This window comes from Hyperolius riggenbachi, chromosome 10, assembly GCF_040937935.1.
Source record: "Hyperolius riggenbachi isolate aHypRig1 chromosome 10, aHypRig1.pri, whole genome shotgun sequence".
Classification (NCBI taxonomy): Eukaryota; Metazoa; Chordata; class Amphibia; order Anura; family Hyperoliidae; genus Hyperolius; species Hyperolius riggenbachi.
Window position 1 is genome coordinate 249,650,237 of NC_090655.1, and position 18,303 is coordinate 249,668,539.

Genomic DNA, 18,303 nt, shown 5'->3' on the forward strand with positions numbered 1-18,303 from the left:
AGGGGCTCACCAGCCACCTTCTCTGATCTCTCTTCACTTCAGCTTATCAAAAAGAACACAAGGGGGCCCAAATCGACTTCCTCGCCTAGAGCCCCATTATGCGTACCTATAATTAAGCAGCCGGGAAATTTGGGCACAGGGTAAAGCCAAAAAACAGCTCACTCTGCTCCTGCACAAGACCCGGAGTCGTCAATTACTACTCCCCCTCCAGGTCACCATGGACAGTAGGGGAAATACGTAATTCGGCTTTCGGCTATTGCTGGCAGCTGAATTACGCTAGTTTTATACTAGTTTGGACTCGGTCAACCTATGGCGTCGCCACCTGCATTGAAATCTCTGGGGCTGTTTTTACTTGCTTTGCCCATTATATCTTCATCAATCTCTGGGGAACAGTGCAGTAGTAACTAACCTGTTATGTCATGAACAGCACTTCTGATGGATGCAGTTCCCCTATTCTCCACAAGATGGCGAGCTCACCCACTACAGGTGAAACGCACTCACATATAAGGGAGGGAGGGTTGGAACGCACAAGCAGGAAGTTAGTTAGATTTGGGAGGAAGCAGAGAGGAGAGTTTGCTGAGGCTGGCTGCAAAAGAGGTGATCGTGTCTTATTTGCTTTCTGTATATATGTATATTAGCCTATAGTAGGAATGAGCATAGATGTTGTATGCAGCAGTAACTGTGTATGGCAGGGGAGGTGGGGATAGGAGTGAAAGTGTTGAGGTGGTTTGGAGGTGACATATTAAGAGGTGGTTCACACGGGCAGCTGCCGGTGATTGGCCCAATCATTTACCGCCAGGATCCAACACGTCGCTTATGGAAAGGAATGGGAGCATTCTTCTTGCGTCATTTATCATGGATTGCTCAAGCGCCGCGGTCAATCGAATTTTCGAAAACGCTACTTGCAGCTTCTGGAATCGGCAGCAGTCATGGATACGGTGTCACCCTAGGGGGCCTAAAACGCAATGTGAGAATTAATGATGCCAAATGCTTTTCTGCATGGTAGCAGAGAACCGTTTAGCCACAGCGAAACAATTCTCGGCAACCCGGAATTTCAACAACAGCAGTTGAGCCGTCATTCGCCTCGCCCTGCTAAAAAATACCGGATGCGAAAACAAATGTAAGCGGTTTCAGATTCAGCTTGTAGTAAACCACGCCCAAACTATTTGGCCAATCACAACACTTTTTGCTGTAGAGGGTGCTTTAATCGCCGAACTGTTCCTATGAGGTTTCCTGCGAAGTCCCCTAAACTAGATCCACCTCCATTTCTCCGTCTCACTCCTACGAGGTGATGCTGTGGCCAATGTGTGTTCACTTCTAACTTTGTGACACAATAAAAGGCTTAAAAATAATAACATTGAGGATGGTGCCCAGACTTTCTCTATTGATTCTCATACATGAAACAATATTTGAATGATACTGTATAATCTCTTTATAGTAAACTCCAAGGGACCAGGAAAAGTGGATTACTATATCAGAACTTGTCCTAGAAATGGCCCAGCATGCCCTGGTACATTCTTTGCTGCAAAAGACCAACTCTGTCCTCCTACTGGAGGTGCAGTACAAGAACTTGTACATTTGGTACCCAACAAGGTTAAGTATACCATAGGGCTACATAGCCAGGCTGGACAAATCGCTGGTACAGTATCCAGGGCTGCTTAAAAATTGCAGCCGCCACTGAATAGAGGCAGCTACATGCTTCCTGCGAATGGCTCCAATACCTCCATGGGTGGGACTTGCAGCATGTGTCCTTACATTCCCCAGGATTCTTCTTTGTACAGTACTGTATATAATCAGTGCTGGTGACATTCTTCTTGTCTTACAAATGTTATCAAGCATCAACTCACCTGCAGCCAGCCTGCAGAGAGCAGCTGACCATGGGACATATGACGCGAGGACAGAGGCAGCATCAACAAGCCGATTCCCAAGAGATTTCATGCTGGAGTTGTTTGGGAATCGGCTTGTGGTGTATGGGCAGCCAACAGATCTCTCTCTGATCAGATTCGATCACAGAGGTCTGTGTCTTGGTCAGTCTGCCCATTAGTGGCTAGATGTATGGCCTCCTCATATCAAATGTTGTTTGTGTCTATAGTGATTGTCCAGACTGGGGGAGTGGCTGAAAAAGTTAAGATGCCTAAACATATGTATTTCCTTTGAAACAATTCAGCTTGTCTGGCTGTCCTGCTGCTCCTCTGCTTTTAATACTTTAAGCCATAGACCCTGAAGAAGCATACAGATCAGGTGGTTCTGACTGAAGTCTGACTGGGTTAGCCCCATGCTTGTTTCAGGTGTGATATTCAGACACTACTGCAGCCGAAGAGATCAGCAGGACAGCCATGCAACTGGTATTGTTTTAAAGGAAACAAATATGGCAGCCTCCATCTCCCTCTCACTTCAGGTGTACTTTATATAGCTCGGTCATATTCCACAGTGCCATACAGAGATCTCTGATCCATTTCCATCATTACCTGCACCAGAGGAGCTCACACTCTAATGTCCTCACCACAGTCACACACTATTATTATTATTATACATTTATATAACTCTGACATATTCCACAGTGCTGTACAGAGATCACTGATCCATTCCCATCAGTCTCTGCACCAGAGGAGCTTACACTCCAATGTCCTCATCACAGTCACACACTATTATTATTATTATTATACATTTATATAGCTCTGACATATTCCACAGCGCTGTACAGAGATCAGTGATCCATTCCCATCAGCCTCTGCACCAGAGGAGCTTACACTCTAATGTCCTCATCACAGTCACACACTATTATTATTATTATTATACATTTATATAGCTCTGACATATTCCACAGCGCTGTACAGAGATCACTGATCCATTCCCATCAGCCTCTGCACCAGACGAGCTTACACTCTAATGTCCTCACTACAGTCACACAAGATTATTATTATACATTTATATAGCTCTGACATATTCCACAGTGCTGTACAGAGATCAGTGATCCATCCCATCAGTCTCTGCACCAGAGGAGCTCACACTCTAATGTCCTCACCTTAGTCACACAATATTATTACCGTATACATTTATGTAGCTCTGACATATTCCACAGCGCTGTACAGAGATCACTGATCCATTCCCATCAGTCTCTGCACCAGAGGAGCTTACACTCTAATGTCCTCACCACAGTCACACACTATCATTATTATTATTAGCAGCAGCAGATAAACCACTGGTGGGAGTTGAACTCAACCGCTGTATTTTATTGCTCCATATAACAGTCTGTGCCAAGCTTAGTCTTCAGCGATTTTGATTTTTGCTCATTTTATTAACATCTAGAGTGCCACAGTATACAAAATAGTTTCTATTTGTCAACCGGCAAGAGATTCCTGTGTAGCGCACAAGACCAGATTGGTGAGCATAGATGAGGACTGGAGTCACATGACTGAAAGGATATTGGACTTTACCTTGGAGATCAAGCAAGAGGATTCTAAAGGTCATCCCCAAGATGATGGAGCTGCTGACAGGAGAGGTGAGCGGTGCTGGGAATTATGGGAGATTATCCAGTAACCACAAGGGGTGTGTCTGGATGGTGACTATATCATTGTGTGTGTCAGGTTCCTATAAGGTGTCAGGATGCCACCGTGAAGGGGAGGCAGGATGTAGAAGAACAGAATGATCTCTACAAAGAGAGAGAATCAACTTTTCCGTGTATCGCCAGGCTGGAGCAGTAGGGAGGGTCTTCCCTAGATCACCCCTCTTCCCCGTCATGCCGCCACTTTGCCCCCCCCCCCCCTTCCAGTACTGGACACCATATACATCCCTACTCTTAGACCCCAAGATCGAGTAGCCAATGAGCTCCCTCCCCAGTTTAGGTAGCCAGCTGTGTCCCCAGAATTAGGTAGACCCCTCTGCTTTTTAGGTAGCCAGCTGTGCCCCAGTATTACACAGCCCCCTCCTCAGTTTAATTAGCCAGGTGTGCCCCCAGTACTAAGCAGACCCCTCCCCAATTTAGTTAGCCAGGTGTGCCCCCAGTATTAAGCCGCCCCCTCCCCAGTTTAATTAGCCAGGTGTGCCCCCAGTATCAAGCATCCCCCTCTGCAGTTTAGGCAGCCAGCTGTGCCCCCAGCAGGAAAAGAGGAGAGGAGGAAGGAGAGGAGAGGTGGGAGGGAGGCAGGTGGTCTCTGTGAATCTGGCCCCATGGGCTGTACTTTGCCCACGGTTACTAAAGACTTCACCACATTTTACTACTATGAACACACAATGTATTTGTGCTAAGTCTTGTAATTGTGAGTCTGGTCATTTTGTGGATGTAGGGTGAAGAAGAGATGGATGTGAAAGTTGAGGTTAAAGAAGAGGAGGAGACTTATGAGACAGACGATCGGTGGTCTACAGAGGAAGATGAAATCAACAGAGCAATTAAAGAGGAAGGAGAAGAGGTGTATGTGAGGAATTATGAGCAGTCCATGGTGGAGGTTGGAATGATCACAATAATTAAGGTAGAAGAAGAGATGTGTGGCAGAGACGATGGACAGTCTATGGAAGAGAGGGAAACGATGGAGACAATTAAAGAGGAGGAGGCATTTGTGAGATCTGGTAACAAGTCTGCAGAGGACGGCGACATCATGTTCCCAGGAGAATTAGGACTGGTCATTTCAGGTAAACAGCTACAAGTGTCTCTTATGTGGTCTATTTCTGGGTTGCTTGTCTTCTGTTTTTTCTCTATTCTGTGATATATCCATAGGGTGCATACACAATTCCAGTTTTAATTAGCCAATGATTGGCCAATGTTACCACCTCCAAGTAGTATGAGAGCTTACCTACACAATGTATTCATAGCATTCAAAGTCTATTGGCCCTCATACTACATGGAAGTGGTAGAATTGGTCAGTGATTGGCTTATAACAATTGTATGTGTGTGTGAACCTTTAGTTGTGGACAACTAAACCGGCACTAATTTGCTAGGATCTCTATATAGTTGTATATTGTTATGTAACCCTTTCCGCTCAGCGATGTTTGGCCTAGGTTGTTTAGCAATGTGGAATATGTGCCAACAAGATTAGCAAACATAATAGAAATAGGAAAAGAGATGCCTTTCTTACATTTTTTTGTTCTTCCAGCAGACGGGCAGAACATTGGGAACCTATCAGATGGACATCTCATCTCCTCTCCAGCAGAATATGTCACACATCGGACTCCCAGAGGCAACCCCATTACCAATGATGTACATCACACAGCATGCAGTATGAATAGGTCTATGGGTCCCTATAATTCTCAGGAAGCTTTGGAATCATTGCATGCTGGAACCCAAAATATCCATCCAAGCTCTCTCCATAAAGACAGGACAGGAGATCTGACTATTCCTAAACCTGATGCAGTTATCCCAAATATCTTTCCCAGACCTCACGGTGAAGAGAGATCAGAGACTCCATGTAGCTCTGCAGTTTCTTCTGATGAATTAGGTAACGTTAGACATGGAGGTGATGAGATCTTATCATGTTCACAGTGTGACAAAAGCTTCAGCACTAAGTCACTTCTTTTTCTGCATCAGAATGAGCACAACAGGGAGCGTCCATTTGTGTGTGCAGAGTGTGGGAAATCATTTCTGACTAAGAGATTCTTCATGCTTCACCAGCGAGTTCACACTGGAAAAAGTCTCTTTTCCTGTCCTGACTGCGATAAAACTTTTCCAGCATACGGAAAACTGAAGAGCCATTTAAAAGTTCACACGGGCGAGAAGCCATTTTCCTGCACAGAGTGTGGGAAATGTTTTGCTCTAAAAGGTCAACTCAAAGTTCACCACAGAAGCCACACAGGTGTGCGTCCGTTTTCATGTCTAGACTGTGGGAAAAGTTTCCTCATTAAGGCACATCTTGTTCGACATGAGAAGATTCATACAGTACAGCATTTATTTCCATGTTCAGAGTGTGGGAAAATGTTTGCTCAAAGTGGAGACCTCCTTCGACATCAGAAGATCCACACAGGTGAGCGACCTTTCATATGATCAGAGGCCCGGTGCACACCAAAAAACGCTAGCAGATCCGCAAAATGCTAGCAGATTTTGAAACCCTTTTTCTTATTTTTCTGCAGCGTTTCAGCTAGCGTTTTGCGGTTTTGTGTAGCGGTTTTGGTGTAGTAGATTTTATGTATTGTTACAGTAAAGCTGTTACTGAACAGCTACTGTAACAAAAAACGCCTGGCAAACCGCTCTGAAGTGCCGTTTTTCAGAGCGGTTTGCGTTTTTCCTATACTTAACATTGAGGCAGAAACGCATCCGCAATCCAAAATCTGCAGCAGCCCGGGAGTATGCGTTTCAGCAAAACGCCTCCCGCTCTGGTGTGCACCAGCCCATTGAAATACATTATCCTAGCGGATCCGCACCCGCAAGCAGATCGCAAACCACAGCGGAAACGCTCCGGTGTGCACTAGGCCAGAGTGTGGGAAAGCTTTTATCACTAAAGATCACGTCATTGTGCTCCCTGCAGCGGCCCTGCTCCACTCGTCTTCTACATCTCTGCTCCCTGCTGCTGCCCTGCTCCACTCGTCTTCTGCATCTCTGCTCCCTGCTGCTGCCCTGCTCCACTCTGCTTCTGCATCTCTGCTCCCTGTGGCTGCCCTGATCCACTCTGCTTCTGCATCTTTGCTCCCTGTAGCTGTCCTGCTCCACTCTGGCTCTGCTTCTCTGCTCCCTGCAGTGGCCCTGCTGCACTCTGCTTCTGCATCTCTGCTCCCTGTAGCTGCCCTGCTCCACTCTGGCTCTGCATCTCTGCTCCCTGCAGTGGCCCTGCTCCACTCTGCTTCTGCATCTCTGCTCCCTGCAGTGGCCCTGCTCCACTCTGCTTCTGCATCTCTGCTCCCTGTAGCTGCCCTGCTCCACTCTGCTTCTGCATCTCTGCTCCCTGCTGCTGCCCTGCTCCACTCTGCTTCTGCATCTCTGCTCCCTGCTGCTGCCCTGCTCCACTCTGCTTCTGCATCTCTGCTCCCTGCTGCTGCCCTGCTCCACTCTGCTTCTGCATCTCTGCTCCCTGCTGCTGCCCTGCTCCACTCTGCTTCTGCATCTCTGCTCCCTGCTGCTGCCCTGCTCCACTCTGCTTCTGCATCTCTGCTCCCTGCTGCTGCCCTGCTCCACTCTGCTTCTGCATCTCTGCTCCCTGTGGCTGCCCTGCTCCACTCTGCTTCTGCATCTCTGCTCCCTGTAGCTGCCCTGCTCCACTCTGCTTCTGCATCTCTGCTCCCTGCTGCTTTCCTGCTCCACTCTGCTTCTGCATCTCTGCTCCCTGCAGCTGCCCTGCTCCACTCTGCTTCTGCATCTCTGCTCCCTGCTGCTGCCCTGCTCCACTCTGCTTCTGCATCTCTGCTCCCTGCAGCGGCCCTGCTCCACTCTGCTTCTGCATCTCTGCTCCCTGTAGCTGCCCTGCTCCACTCTGGCTCTGCATCTCTGCTCCCTGCAAGAGCCCTGCTCCACTCTGCTTCTGCATATCTGCTCCCTGCTGCTTCCCTGCTCCACTCTGCTTCTGCATCTCTGCTCCCTGCTGCTGCCTTGCTCCACTCTGCTTCTGCATCTCTGCTCCCTGCTGCTGCCCTGCTCCACTCTGCTTCTGCATCTCTGCTCCCTGCTGCTGCCCTGCTCCACTCTGCTTCTGCATCTCTGCTCCCTGCTGCTGCCCTGCTCCACTCTGCTTCTGCATCTCTGCTCCCTGCTGCTGCCCTGCTCCACTCTGGTTCTGCATCTCTGCTCCCTGCAGCGGCCCTGCTCCACTCTGCTTCTGCATCTCTGCTCCCTGTGGCTGCCCTGCTCCACTCTGCTTCTGCATCTCTGCTCCCTGTAGCCAGGGCTTTGGAGTCGGTCCGAAAATCCACCGACTCCGACTCCTCAGTTTAGGATTCCACCGACTCCGACTCCACGACTCCGACTCCTCTAATTTGCATATTACAATTTTGTTGATTAAAAGTATGTAACATGAAATTCGTCTCTAACTGCCAACGCTTAGGAATTTTACAAGACAACTGAAGTGAGAAGGATATGTAGACTACTATATTTATTCCCTTTTTAGACTAAAACTAGTCCTTGGTAAGAGTACTTGTAAAAGGTACAAACCGGAACAAAGAACATCTATCAGGCCCTAGGCAATGTAACTGTGGGTACATGTAAGAATGATGTGCAGGTACTCTGCAGGGGAATAAGGAGATTGTAAACAGACAACACCTCTGTGTTCAATGTGCACAGCATTCTCAGTGGATTGGATTACCTGCAGCTCTGTGGGGAGCGCATATGTAGAGTATAGTACTACTTTGTAACAAAGTAAACCTGAGACTGATGAAATTAAAGTTTTATACATACCTGGGGCTTCCTCCAGCCGCCTTCAGGATAATCAGTCCCTCGTTGTCCTCCTCCACCACCTGGATCTTCTGCTATGAGTCCAGGTACTTGAGCCAGTCGGGCGTAGTGCGCATGCACACACTCCGCCGCCGGGAGCGTACTACACCTGTGCAGCACTATTGCGCAGGTGCAGAATGTTCCTGGCTGTGGGAGCGGCATGCGGCCGGACTGCGCTGACTGGCTGAATTACCAGGACTCCTAGCAGAAGATCCGGGTGGTGGAGGACAGCGAGGGACTGATTAGCCTGAAGGGGGCTGGAGGAAGCCCCAGGTATGTATAAAACTTTACTTTTTATCCGTCTCAGTTACCCTTTAATTTGTAGTCACCAAACCAAATTTTAATAACATATCAAATTATTTGATTTCATCAGCAAAGGGAGTGCATACATTTGCATAAATCAGCATCAATGCGGAATTATTTCCATCTCGTTGACCATCTCTATTAGTGACACGGCTACACATCAGGCTTTATTCTTACAGCATAGATGTTATTTAGTATATATAAGAGATTCCTGTGTACACATCATATATACAGTCACAATCAGATATGTATATCTGACCTTAAAAATACGGGGACTGCTTTATTGAAGCAGCACAAGTAACTAATTTTGATTGGTTTATTTCATTTTTGTGGACAAAGCACAGCTATTACTGTATATATACTGTATATATACATTATTTTTAATGACTATTATCTGAGAAATAGAACATTTTATCATATTTTCTATTTTAATTACAGTTACAAATTCATTAGGAGTCGGAGTCGGTGCATTTTTCCCGACTCCGACTCCAGGCACCCAAAATTGCCCCACTCCACGACTCCGACTCCGACTCCACAGCCCTGCCTGTAGCTGCCCTACTCCACTCTGCTTCTGCATCTCTGCTCCCTGCTGCTGCCCTGCTCCACCCTGCTTCTGCATCTCTGCTCCCTGCTGCTGCCCTGCTCCACTCTGGTTCTGCATCTCTGCTCCCTGCTGCTGCCCTGCCACATTCTGCTTCTGCATCTCTGCTCCCTGTAGTGGCCCTGCTCCACTCTGCTTCTGCATCTCTGCTCCCTGCAGCGGCCCTGTTCCACTCTGCTTCTTCATATCTACTCCCTGCTGCTGCCCTGCTCCACTCTGCTTCTGCATCTCTGCTCCCTGCAGCGGCACTGCTCCACTCTGCTTCTGCATCTCTGCTCCCTGCAGCGGCCCTGTTTCACTCTGCTTCTGCATCTCTGCTCCCTGCTGCTGCCCTGCTCCATTCTGGTTCTGCATCTCTGCTCTCTGCTGCTGCCCTGCTCCATTCTGGTTCTACATCTCTGCTCTCTGCTGCTGCCCTGCTCCACTCTGCTTCTGCATCTCTGCTCCCTGTGGCTGCCCTGCTCCACTCTGCTTCTGCATCTCTGCTCCCTGTAGCTGCCCTTCTCCACTCTGCTTCTGCATCTCTGCTCCCTGCTGCTGCCCTGCTCCACCCTGCTTCTGCATCTCTGTTCCCTGCTGCTGCCCTGCTCCACTCTGCTTCTGCATCTCTGCTCCCTGCAGCGGCCCTGCTCCACTCTGCTTCTGCATCTCTGCTCTCTGTGGCTGCCCTGCTCCACTCTGCTTCTGCATCTCTGCTCCCTGTAGCTGCCCTTCTCCACTCTGCTTCTGCATCTCTGCTCCCTGCTGCTGCCCTGCTCCACTCTGGTTCTGCATCTCTGCTCCCTGCTGCTGCCCTGCTCCACTCTGCTTCTGCATCTCTGCTCCCTGCTGCTGCCCTGCTCCACTCTGCTTCTGCATCTCTGCTCCCTGCAGCTGCCCTGCTCCACTCTGCTTCTGCATCTCTGCTCCCTGCAGCGGCCCTGCTCCACTCTGCTTCTGCATCTCTGCTCCCTGTGGCTGCCCTTCTCCACTCTGCTTCTGCATCTCTGCTCCCTGCTGCTGCCCTGCTCCACTCTGCTTCTGCATCTCTGCTCCCTGCAGCTGCCCTGCTCCACTCTGCTTCTGCATCTCTGCTCCCTGCAGCGGCCCTGCTCCACTCTGCTTCTGCATCTCTGCTCCCTGTAGCTGCCCTTCTCCACTCTGCTTCTGCATCTCTGTTCCCTGCTGCTGCCCTGCTCCACTCTGGTTCTGCATCTCTGCTCCCTGCTGCTGCCCTGCTCCACTCTGCTTCTGCATCTCTGCTCCCTGCTGCTGCCCTGCTCCACTCTGCTTCTGCATCTCTGCTCCCTGCAGCTGCCCTGCTCCATTCTGGTTCTACATCTCTGCTCTCTGCTGCTGCCCTGCTCCACTCTGCTTCTGCATCTCTGCTCCCTGTGGCTGCCCTGCTCCACTCTGCTTCTGCATCTCTGCTCCCTGTAGCTGCCCTTCTCCACTCTGCTTCTGCATCTCTGCTCCCTGCTGCTGCCCTGCTCCACTCTGGTTCTGCATCTCTGCTCCCTGCTGCTGCCCTGCTCCACTCTGCTTCTGCATCTCTGCTCCCTGCTGCTGCCCTGCTCCACTCTGCTTCTGCATCTCTGCTCCCTGCTGCTGCCCTGCTCCATTCTGGTTCTACATCTCTGCTCTCTGCTGCTGCCCTGCTCCACTCTGCTTCTGCATCTCTGCTCCCTGTGGCTGCCCTGCTCCACTCTGCTTCTGCATCTCTGCTCCCTGTGGCTGCCCTGCTCCACTCCACTTCTGCATCTCTGCTCCCTGTAGCTGCCCTTTTCCACTCTGCTTCTGCATCTCTGCTCCCTGCTGCTGCCCTGCTCCACCCTGCTTCTGCATCTCTGCTCCCTGCTGCTACCCTGCTCCACTCTGCTTCTGCATCTCTGCTCCCTGCAGCTGCCCTGCTCCACTCTGCTTCTGCATCTCTGCTCCCTGCTGCTGCCCTGCTCCACTCTGCTTCTGCATCTCTGCTCCCTGCAGCGGCCCTGCTCCACTCTGCTTCTGCATCTCTGCTCCCTGTAGCGGCCCTGCTCCACTCTGGCTCTGCATCTCTGCTCCCTGCAAGAGCCCTGCTCCACTCTGCTTCTGCATATCTGCTCCATGCTGCTTCCCTGCTCCACTCTGCTTCTGCATCTCTGCTCCCTGCTGCTGCCCTGCTCCACTCTGCTTCTGCATCTCTGCTCCCTGCTGCTGCCGCCCTGCTCCACTCTGCTTCTGCATCTCTGCTCCCTGCTGCTGCCCTGCTCCACTCTGCTTCTGCATCTCTGCTCCCTGCTGCTGCCCTGCTCCACTCTGCTTCTGCATCTCTGCTCCCTGTGGCTGCCCTTCTCCACTCTGCTTCTGCATCTCTGCTCCCTGCTGCTGCCCTGCTCCACTCTGCTTCTGCATCTCTGCTCCCTGCAGCTGCCCTGCTCCACTCTGCTTCTGCATCTCTGCTCCCTGCAGCGGCCCTGCTCCACTCTGCTTCTGCATCTCTGCTCCCTGTAGCTGCCCTTCTCCACTCTGCTTCTGCATCTCTGTTCCCTGCTGCTGCCCTGCTCCACTCTGGTTCTGCATCTCTGCTCCCTGCTGCTGCCCTGCTCCACTCTGCTTCTGCATCTCTGCTCCCTGCTGCTGCCCTGCTCCACTCTGCTTCTGCATCTCTGCTCCCTGCAGCTGCCCTGCTCCATTCTGGTTCTACATCTCTGCTCTCTGCTGCTGCCCTGCTCCACTCTGCTTCTTCATCTCTGCTCCCTGTGGCTGCCCTGCTCCACTCTGCTTCTGCATCTCTGCTCCCTGTAGCTGCCCTTCTCCACTCTGCTTCTGCATCTCTGCTCCCTGCTGCTGCCCTGCTCCACTCTGGTTCTGCATCTCTGCTCCCTGCTGCTGCCCTGCTCCACTCTGCTTCTGCATCTCTGCTCCCTGCTGCTGCCCTGCTCCACTCTGCTTCTGCATCTCTGCTCCCTGCTGCTGCCCTGCTCCATTCTGGTTCTACATCTCTGCTCTCTGCTGCTGCCCTGCTCCACTCTGCTTCTGCATCTCTGCTCCCTGTGGCTGCCCTGCTCCACTCTGCTTCTGCATCTCTGCTCCCTGTGGCTGCCCTGCTCCACTCCACTTCTGCATCTCTGCTCCCTGTAGCTGCCCTTTTCCACTCTGCTTCTGCATCTCTGCTCCCTGCTGCTGCCCTGCTCCACCCTGCTTCTGCATCTCTGCTCCCTGCTGCTACCCTGCTCCACTCTGCTTCTGCATCTCTGCTCCCTGCAGCTGCCCTGCTCCACTCTGCTTCTGCATCTCTGCTCCCTGCTGCTGCCCTGCTCCACTCTGCTTCTGCATCTCTGCTCCCTGCAGCGGCCCTGCTCCACTCTGCTTCTGCATCTCTGCTCCCTGTAGCGGCCCTGCTCCACTCTGGCTCTGCATCTCTGCTCCCTGCAAGAGCCCTGCTCCACTCTGCTTCTGCATATCTGCTCCATGCTGCTTCCCTGCTCCACTCTGCTTCTGCATCTCTGCTCCCTGCTGCTGCCCTGCTCCACTCTGCTTCTGCATCTCTGCTCCCTGCTGCTGCCGCCCTGCTCCACTCTGCTTCTGCATCTCTGCTCCCTGCTGCTGCCCTGCTCCACTCTGCTTCTGCATCTCTGCTCCCTGCTGCTGCCCTGCTCCACTCTGCTTCTGCATCTCTGCTCCCTGTAGCTGCCCTTCTCCACTCTGCTTCTGCATCTCTGCTCCCTTCTGCTGCCCTGCTCCACCCTGCTTCTGCATCTCTGCTCCCTGCTGCTGCCCTGCTCCACTCTGGTTCTGCATCTCTGCTCCCTGCTGCTGCCCTGCCACATTCTGCTTCTGCATCTCTGCTCCCTGTAGTGGCCCTGCTCCACTCTGCTTCTGCATCTCTGCTCCCTGCAGGGGCCCTGTTCCACTCTGCTTCTTCATATCTACTCCCTGCTGCTGCTCTGCTCCACTCTGCTTCTGCATCTCTGCTCCCTGCAGCGGCCCTGCTCCACTTTGCTTCTGCATCTCTGCTCCCTGCAGCGGCCCTGTTTCACTCTGCTTCTGCATCTCTGCTCCCTGCTGCTGCCCTGCTCCATTCTGGTTCTGCATCTCTGCTCTCTGCTGCTGCCCTGCTCCATTCTGGTTCTACATCTCTGCTCTCTGCTGCTGCCCTGCTCCACTCTGCTTCTGCATCTCTGCTCCCTGTGGCTGCCCTGCTCCACTCTGCTTCTGCATCTCTGCTCCCTGTGGCTGCCCTGCTCCACTCTGCTTCTGCATCTCTGCTCCCTGTAGCTGCCCTTCTCCACTCTGCTTCTGCATCTCTGCTCCCTGCTGCTGCCCTGCTCCACTCTGCTTCTGCATCTCTGCTCCCTGTGGCTGCCTGCTCCACTCTGCTTCTGCATCTCTGCTCCCTGTAGCTGCCCTTCTCCACTCTGCTTCTGCATCTCTGCTCCCTGCTGCTGCCCTGCTACACTCTGCTTCTTCATCTCTGCTCCCTGCTGCTGCCCTGCTCCACTCTGGTTCTGCATCTCTGCTCCCTACTGCTGCCCTGCTCCATTCTCCTTCTGCATCTCTACTCCCAGTAGTGGCCCTGCTCCACTCTGCTACTGCATCTCTGCTCCCTGCAGCGGCCCTGTTCCACTCTGCTTCTTCATATCTACTCCCTGCTGCTGCCCTGCTCCACTCTGCTTCTGCATCTCTGCTCCCTGCAGCGGCCCTGTTTCACTCTGCTTCTGCATCTCTGCTCCCTGCTGCTGCCCTGCTCCATTCTGGTTCTGCATCTCTGCTCTCTGCTGCTGCCCTGCTCCATTCTGGTTCTGCATCTCTGCTCTCTGCTGCTGCCCTGCTCCACTCTGGTTCTGCATCTCTGCTCCCTGCAGCTGCTCTGCTCCACTCTGCTTCTGCATCTCTGCTCCCTGCTGCTGCCCTGCTCCACTCTGCTTCTGCATCTCTGCTCCCTGCAGCTGCCCTGCTTCACTCTGCTTCTGCATCTCTGCTCCCTGATTCACTCTGCTTCTGCACCTCTGCTCCCTGTTGCTGCCCTGCTTCACTCTGCTTCTGCATCTCTGCTCCCTGCTGCTGCCCTGCTTCACTCTCTCCATTCCTCAGTATAACATCATAGTGGCAACAAATTAGGAGGAAATACTGTACACCATATGAAAGGCCCATCTCCATTCCTCAGTATAACATCACAGTACTAACAAATGAGGAGGAGATGCTGTACTCCATATGAAAGGTCCATCTCCATTCCTCAGTATAACATCATAGTACCAACAAATGAGGAGGAGATACTGTACACCATATGAAAGGTCCATCTCCATTCCTCAGTATAACATCATAGTACCAACAAATTAGGAGAGACTGTGCACCATATGAAAGGCCCATCTCCATTCCTCAGTATAACATCATAGCACCAACAAATGAGGAGGGGATACTGTACACCATATGAGATGCCATCTCTATTCCTCAGTATAACATCATAGCACCAACAAATGAGGAGGAGATACTGTACACCATATGAGAGGCCCATCTCCATTCCTCAGTATAACATCATAGTACCAACAAATGAGGAGGAGATACTGTACACCATATGAAAGGCCCATCTCCATTACTCAGTATAACATCATGGCACCAACAAATAGGGGGGAGATACTGTACACCGGATGACTGACCCTTTTTAATCCTCCATTATATCTATTCTCTAGACCATAGTCATCCACATCTGTACATTTTAATTTAACCCTATATGACATAGTAAGTTTTGTTATGTTGATGGCACTTTAATTTGATCCAATTACTATTCCTATGTCAGTGTTACAACTGTCCCTAATTGCACAGAACACACATGTGAAAAATTTAATGACTTTCTTGCATTTTTTTTTTGTTTTGCTTCCAGCAGATGGGCAGAACATTGAGAACCCCTCAAACGGACATCTCATCTCCTCTCCAGCAGAAGATAATGATGCCACACAGCGGACACCTATCAGCAACTCCATTACCAATGATTTACATGACACAGGACAGAGAATTCACCAGCAAGTTCACACCGGAGAAAAGCCCTTTCCATGTCCAGAGTGTGGGAAATCATTTGCATGGAAAAGATTCCTTGATGACCACTTGAAAGTTCACTCTGGTGAGAAGCCATTTTTCTGTACAGAGTGTGGAGACTGTTTTGCTCTGAAAGCTCAACTCCAAAGGCACCAGAGACGCCACACAGGAGAGCTACCATGTTCAGTATGTGGGAAACGGTTCACCCAGAAAGGAGACCTTCATCGACATCAGAAGATCCACACAGGAGAGCTCCCTTTCTCATGTTCAGATTGTGAAAAAGCTTTTATTACTAAGGGCGAGCTTGTTATACACCAGAGAATACACACAGGTGAGCGTCCATTTTCATGTTCAGAGTGTGGGAAAAGGTTTACTCAGAGAGGAGGCCTCCTTGATCATCAGAGGATCCACACAGGTGAGCGTCCATTTCCGTGTTTAGAGTGTGGGAAAAGTTTCACTCAGAAAGGAGGCCTGCGGATTCATCAGAGGATCCACACAGGGGAGCGACCTTTCTCATGTTCAGAGTGTGGGAAAGGCTTTATCACTAAAACTAAGCTCATTGCGCACCAGAGAAAGCACACAGGTGAACGTCCATTTTCATGTTCAGAGTGTGGGAAAAGCTTTACTTGGACAGCAGAACTTCTTCGACATAAGAAGATCCACACAGGCGATGGGTTGCTTTCATGTTCTGAGTGTGGGATGAGCTTCACCAAGGAAGAACATCTGATTGTCCACCAGGAAAATCACACCAATAATGCCGTAGCTAATGGTGGCATTTTATAGGACGCAGGAGATGAAGAGTTTGTAAAATCTATGATTGGATGGTCTGATGGATGGACTCACCTGCTGATCTCTTCTATGTGTTGAGGCACCAGTGTTATTACCTTCCTGCCATAATTCCTAATTGTTCATTTCCCTCCTCAGCAATAATACAGTTACATGACATTATTGGCTTTGCATCTGAAACTAGATGGGACACTTCCAATGTTTACATACATTAAGCTTCTCAGAAATTCCTGCACACCAGCTCCTGCATACAGTTGTCTTATAGAATCGCCACAAATATGGGTTGGTTATATGTCTTCCTGCTCCGCTACTGCTTCCCTGCTCCACTCTGCTAATCACCCCAACTCTACCTTCTTATGTCCTCCCAGCCACTTCCTGCTCTTTTCCTGCTTCCCTGCTCCACTCTGCTCCCACTAACTCTAGGGTGACCAGGCGGCCTCTTTTCCCCGGACAGGTCCACTTTTTCCAACCTGTCCGGGGCGTCCGGCCGGTTTTTTTAAATGTCCGGGTACAGGGGCGGCAAGCTGGCATACACTCATGTCACTGACTGATCCAGAGGCTCGGTGCTGTTGTAAGAGCGCTGCCTGCTCTGAAATGATAGCAGCAGCCGAGCAGGCAGCATCACAGATCTCTCCAACAGTCCACAGCCTCCTGCTTATTCCTGTATTGGATGTGGGGCCCCGCCCCCTTCCTGTCCCGGTGTAATGTCATCTAGTGCAGCCACGTAAAACGTCCTAAATATCTCCGCTTCCGCACCACGTACACTCCCAAAATTTTCAGGGGAGGGAGGGGACCCCCAGATCTAGCTCTGTGCCGAATTGCAGCTCCCGAGCCCCGCTGGTTCCCGAGACTGATTGCAGCAAACCTATCTCGAGAACTAGCGGGGCTCGGGGGATGCAATTTGACACAGAGCTAGATCTGGGGGTCCCCACCCTCCCCTGAAAATTTCGGGAGTGGACGTGGTGCGGAAGCGGAGATATTTCAGGTAAATAATGTCTAACTTCCCACTGAGCATGCGCGATACTCAGTGAGGAAGGCTGCTTCCGGGCTGCAATATCTGGCATTACATCGGCCACACAGCGGCACTTTCAATGTGTCTCTGAGACACAATCTGGTTACACTATGGATGTTGTGATTTCCCCCGGGCCAGAGGAGATTAGCGCAGCAGCAGCAGCACGGTGAGTGAAGGGAAAGGACTTCTGGTAAGCTTTCTGACTGGCAGGCTAGCGGAGAGGTAGCAGCAGTGCACAGTGCTTCACTCTGCAGTTTACAGAAGTTAGCTGTCATTATTGCCTGTATCACTGGCTGCTGTGACACAGAGTGCCCTGCACTATTGATTTATTATTCTGATCAGAACAATGGATCAATGGTGCAGGGCAGTCTGGTGTTGCAGTGGCCAGTGATACAGGTAATGCTGACAGCAGACTTCTGTAGTACTGGGAGCCCCACTGTGTAAACTGGGGCAGTTTAGATTAGCTCGACTGCCTCCAATCTCTCCTCTTCCATTGTCCCTTCCCAGCCCCCCTCCCCCTCTGCATTTATCAGCATGCTCCTGTCAAACGGGACAAGTGAAGGCTGCAGACCTGGTGAGATCTCCCTGCTGTTCCTCTTTTGTCCCATACTGTGTGTGACTGTCTTTATCCCCTCTGCAATGCCTCCACTTCTTATATTCCCCCCCCCCCCTTTTCTCTTTCCCACATTTCTCTTCCTTTTATGCATGTGTCCTCTTTCCCCCGCACTCCCTACTCTGTATTCTCTTCCCTGGCTCTTTTTTCTTTCTCTTTCCTACCATCTCCTTCCTATTCTGTTTATTACTCTGTTTTATACACCTTCCTCAGGGTGTATAATCAGCAATGTCTGACCTTAAGAGTCTGAAGCCTACAAAATGACATCTTCTTTTAGGCAGTCCTCTTCAGCACTAATGGCATAACTGAAACGCCGCTATCCTGCGGCAAAACGAGGCCTTAATCACCCCAAATACCAGGGCAAAATTCCACAAATTTCCAGGTCGTGGATTTTGCTGCCCGGGGAGGCAGAGCTTAGCGCTGTAGCTCGGCCTCCAGGATAGCAGCGTTCCAGTTATGCCATCAATGCTGAAGAGGACTGCCTAAAAAAAAAGAGGTAATTTTGTACGCTTCAGACTCTCTTTAACTACCTTAATGTTATTAATTTATATAGCACAGATGTCTTCTCTGGTGCTTTACAGGGTACATAGTCATGTCACTAAATGTCAGTAAAAGGCCCTGTCTAGGGGAACTCACGGAGAAGCATG

General features: G+C 50.8%; 1 protein-coding gene across 3 annotated transcripts; it reads left to right on the plus strand.

The window, feature by feature from the left end:
* The first annotated feature begins 538 nt into the window (after window positions 1–538).
* LOC137536525 (zinc finger protein 605-like) lies at window positions 539–16,794 on the plus strand. Of its 3 annotated transcripts, none has more exons than XM_068258739.1 (5): window positions 539–597; window positions 3,310–3,502; window positions 4,287–4,629; window positions 5,091–5,954; window positions 15,094–16,794. In XM_068258739.1, exons 2-5 carry the CDS (start codon window positions 3,479–3,481, stop codon window positions 16,026–16,028), a joined length of 2,166 nt encoding a protein of 721 aa, XP_068114840.1. In that variant the 5' UTR covers window positions 539–597; window positions 3,310–3,478; the 3' UTR covers window positions 16,029–16,794. The 3 variants fall into 3 exon arrangements, with proteins under 3 accessions (XP_068114840.1, XP_068114841.1, XP_068114842.1); XM_068258740.1 differs by having other exon boundaries at window positions 15,097–16,794; XM_068258741.1 differs by having other exon boundaries at window positions 5,094–5,954.
* The last annotated feature ends 1,509 nt before the right edge of the window (window positions 16,795–18,303 follow it).

Excerpts from the sequence above, each read along its gene's own strand:
- LOC137536525 (XM_068258739.1), top strand. The coding sequence starts at position 3,479 with ATGATGGAGCTGCTGACAGGAGAG. Across the intron at positions 4,630-5,090 it reads ATTAGGACTGGTCATTTCAG|CAGACGGGCAGAACATTGGG; the intron begins GTAAACAGCTAC and ends TTGTTCTTCCAG. Across the intron at positions 5,955-15,093 it reads ACATCAGAAGATCCACACAG|CAGATGGGCAGAACATTGAG; the intron begins GTGAGCGACCTT and ends TTTTGCTTCCAG.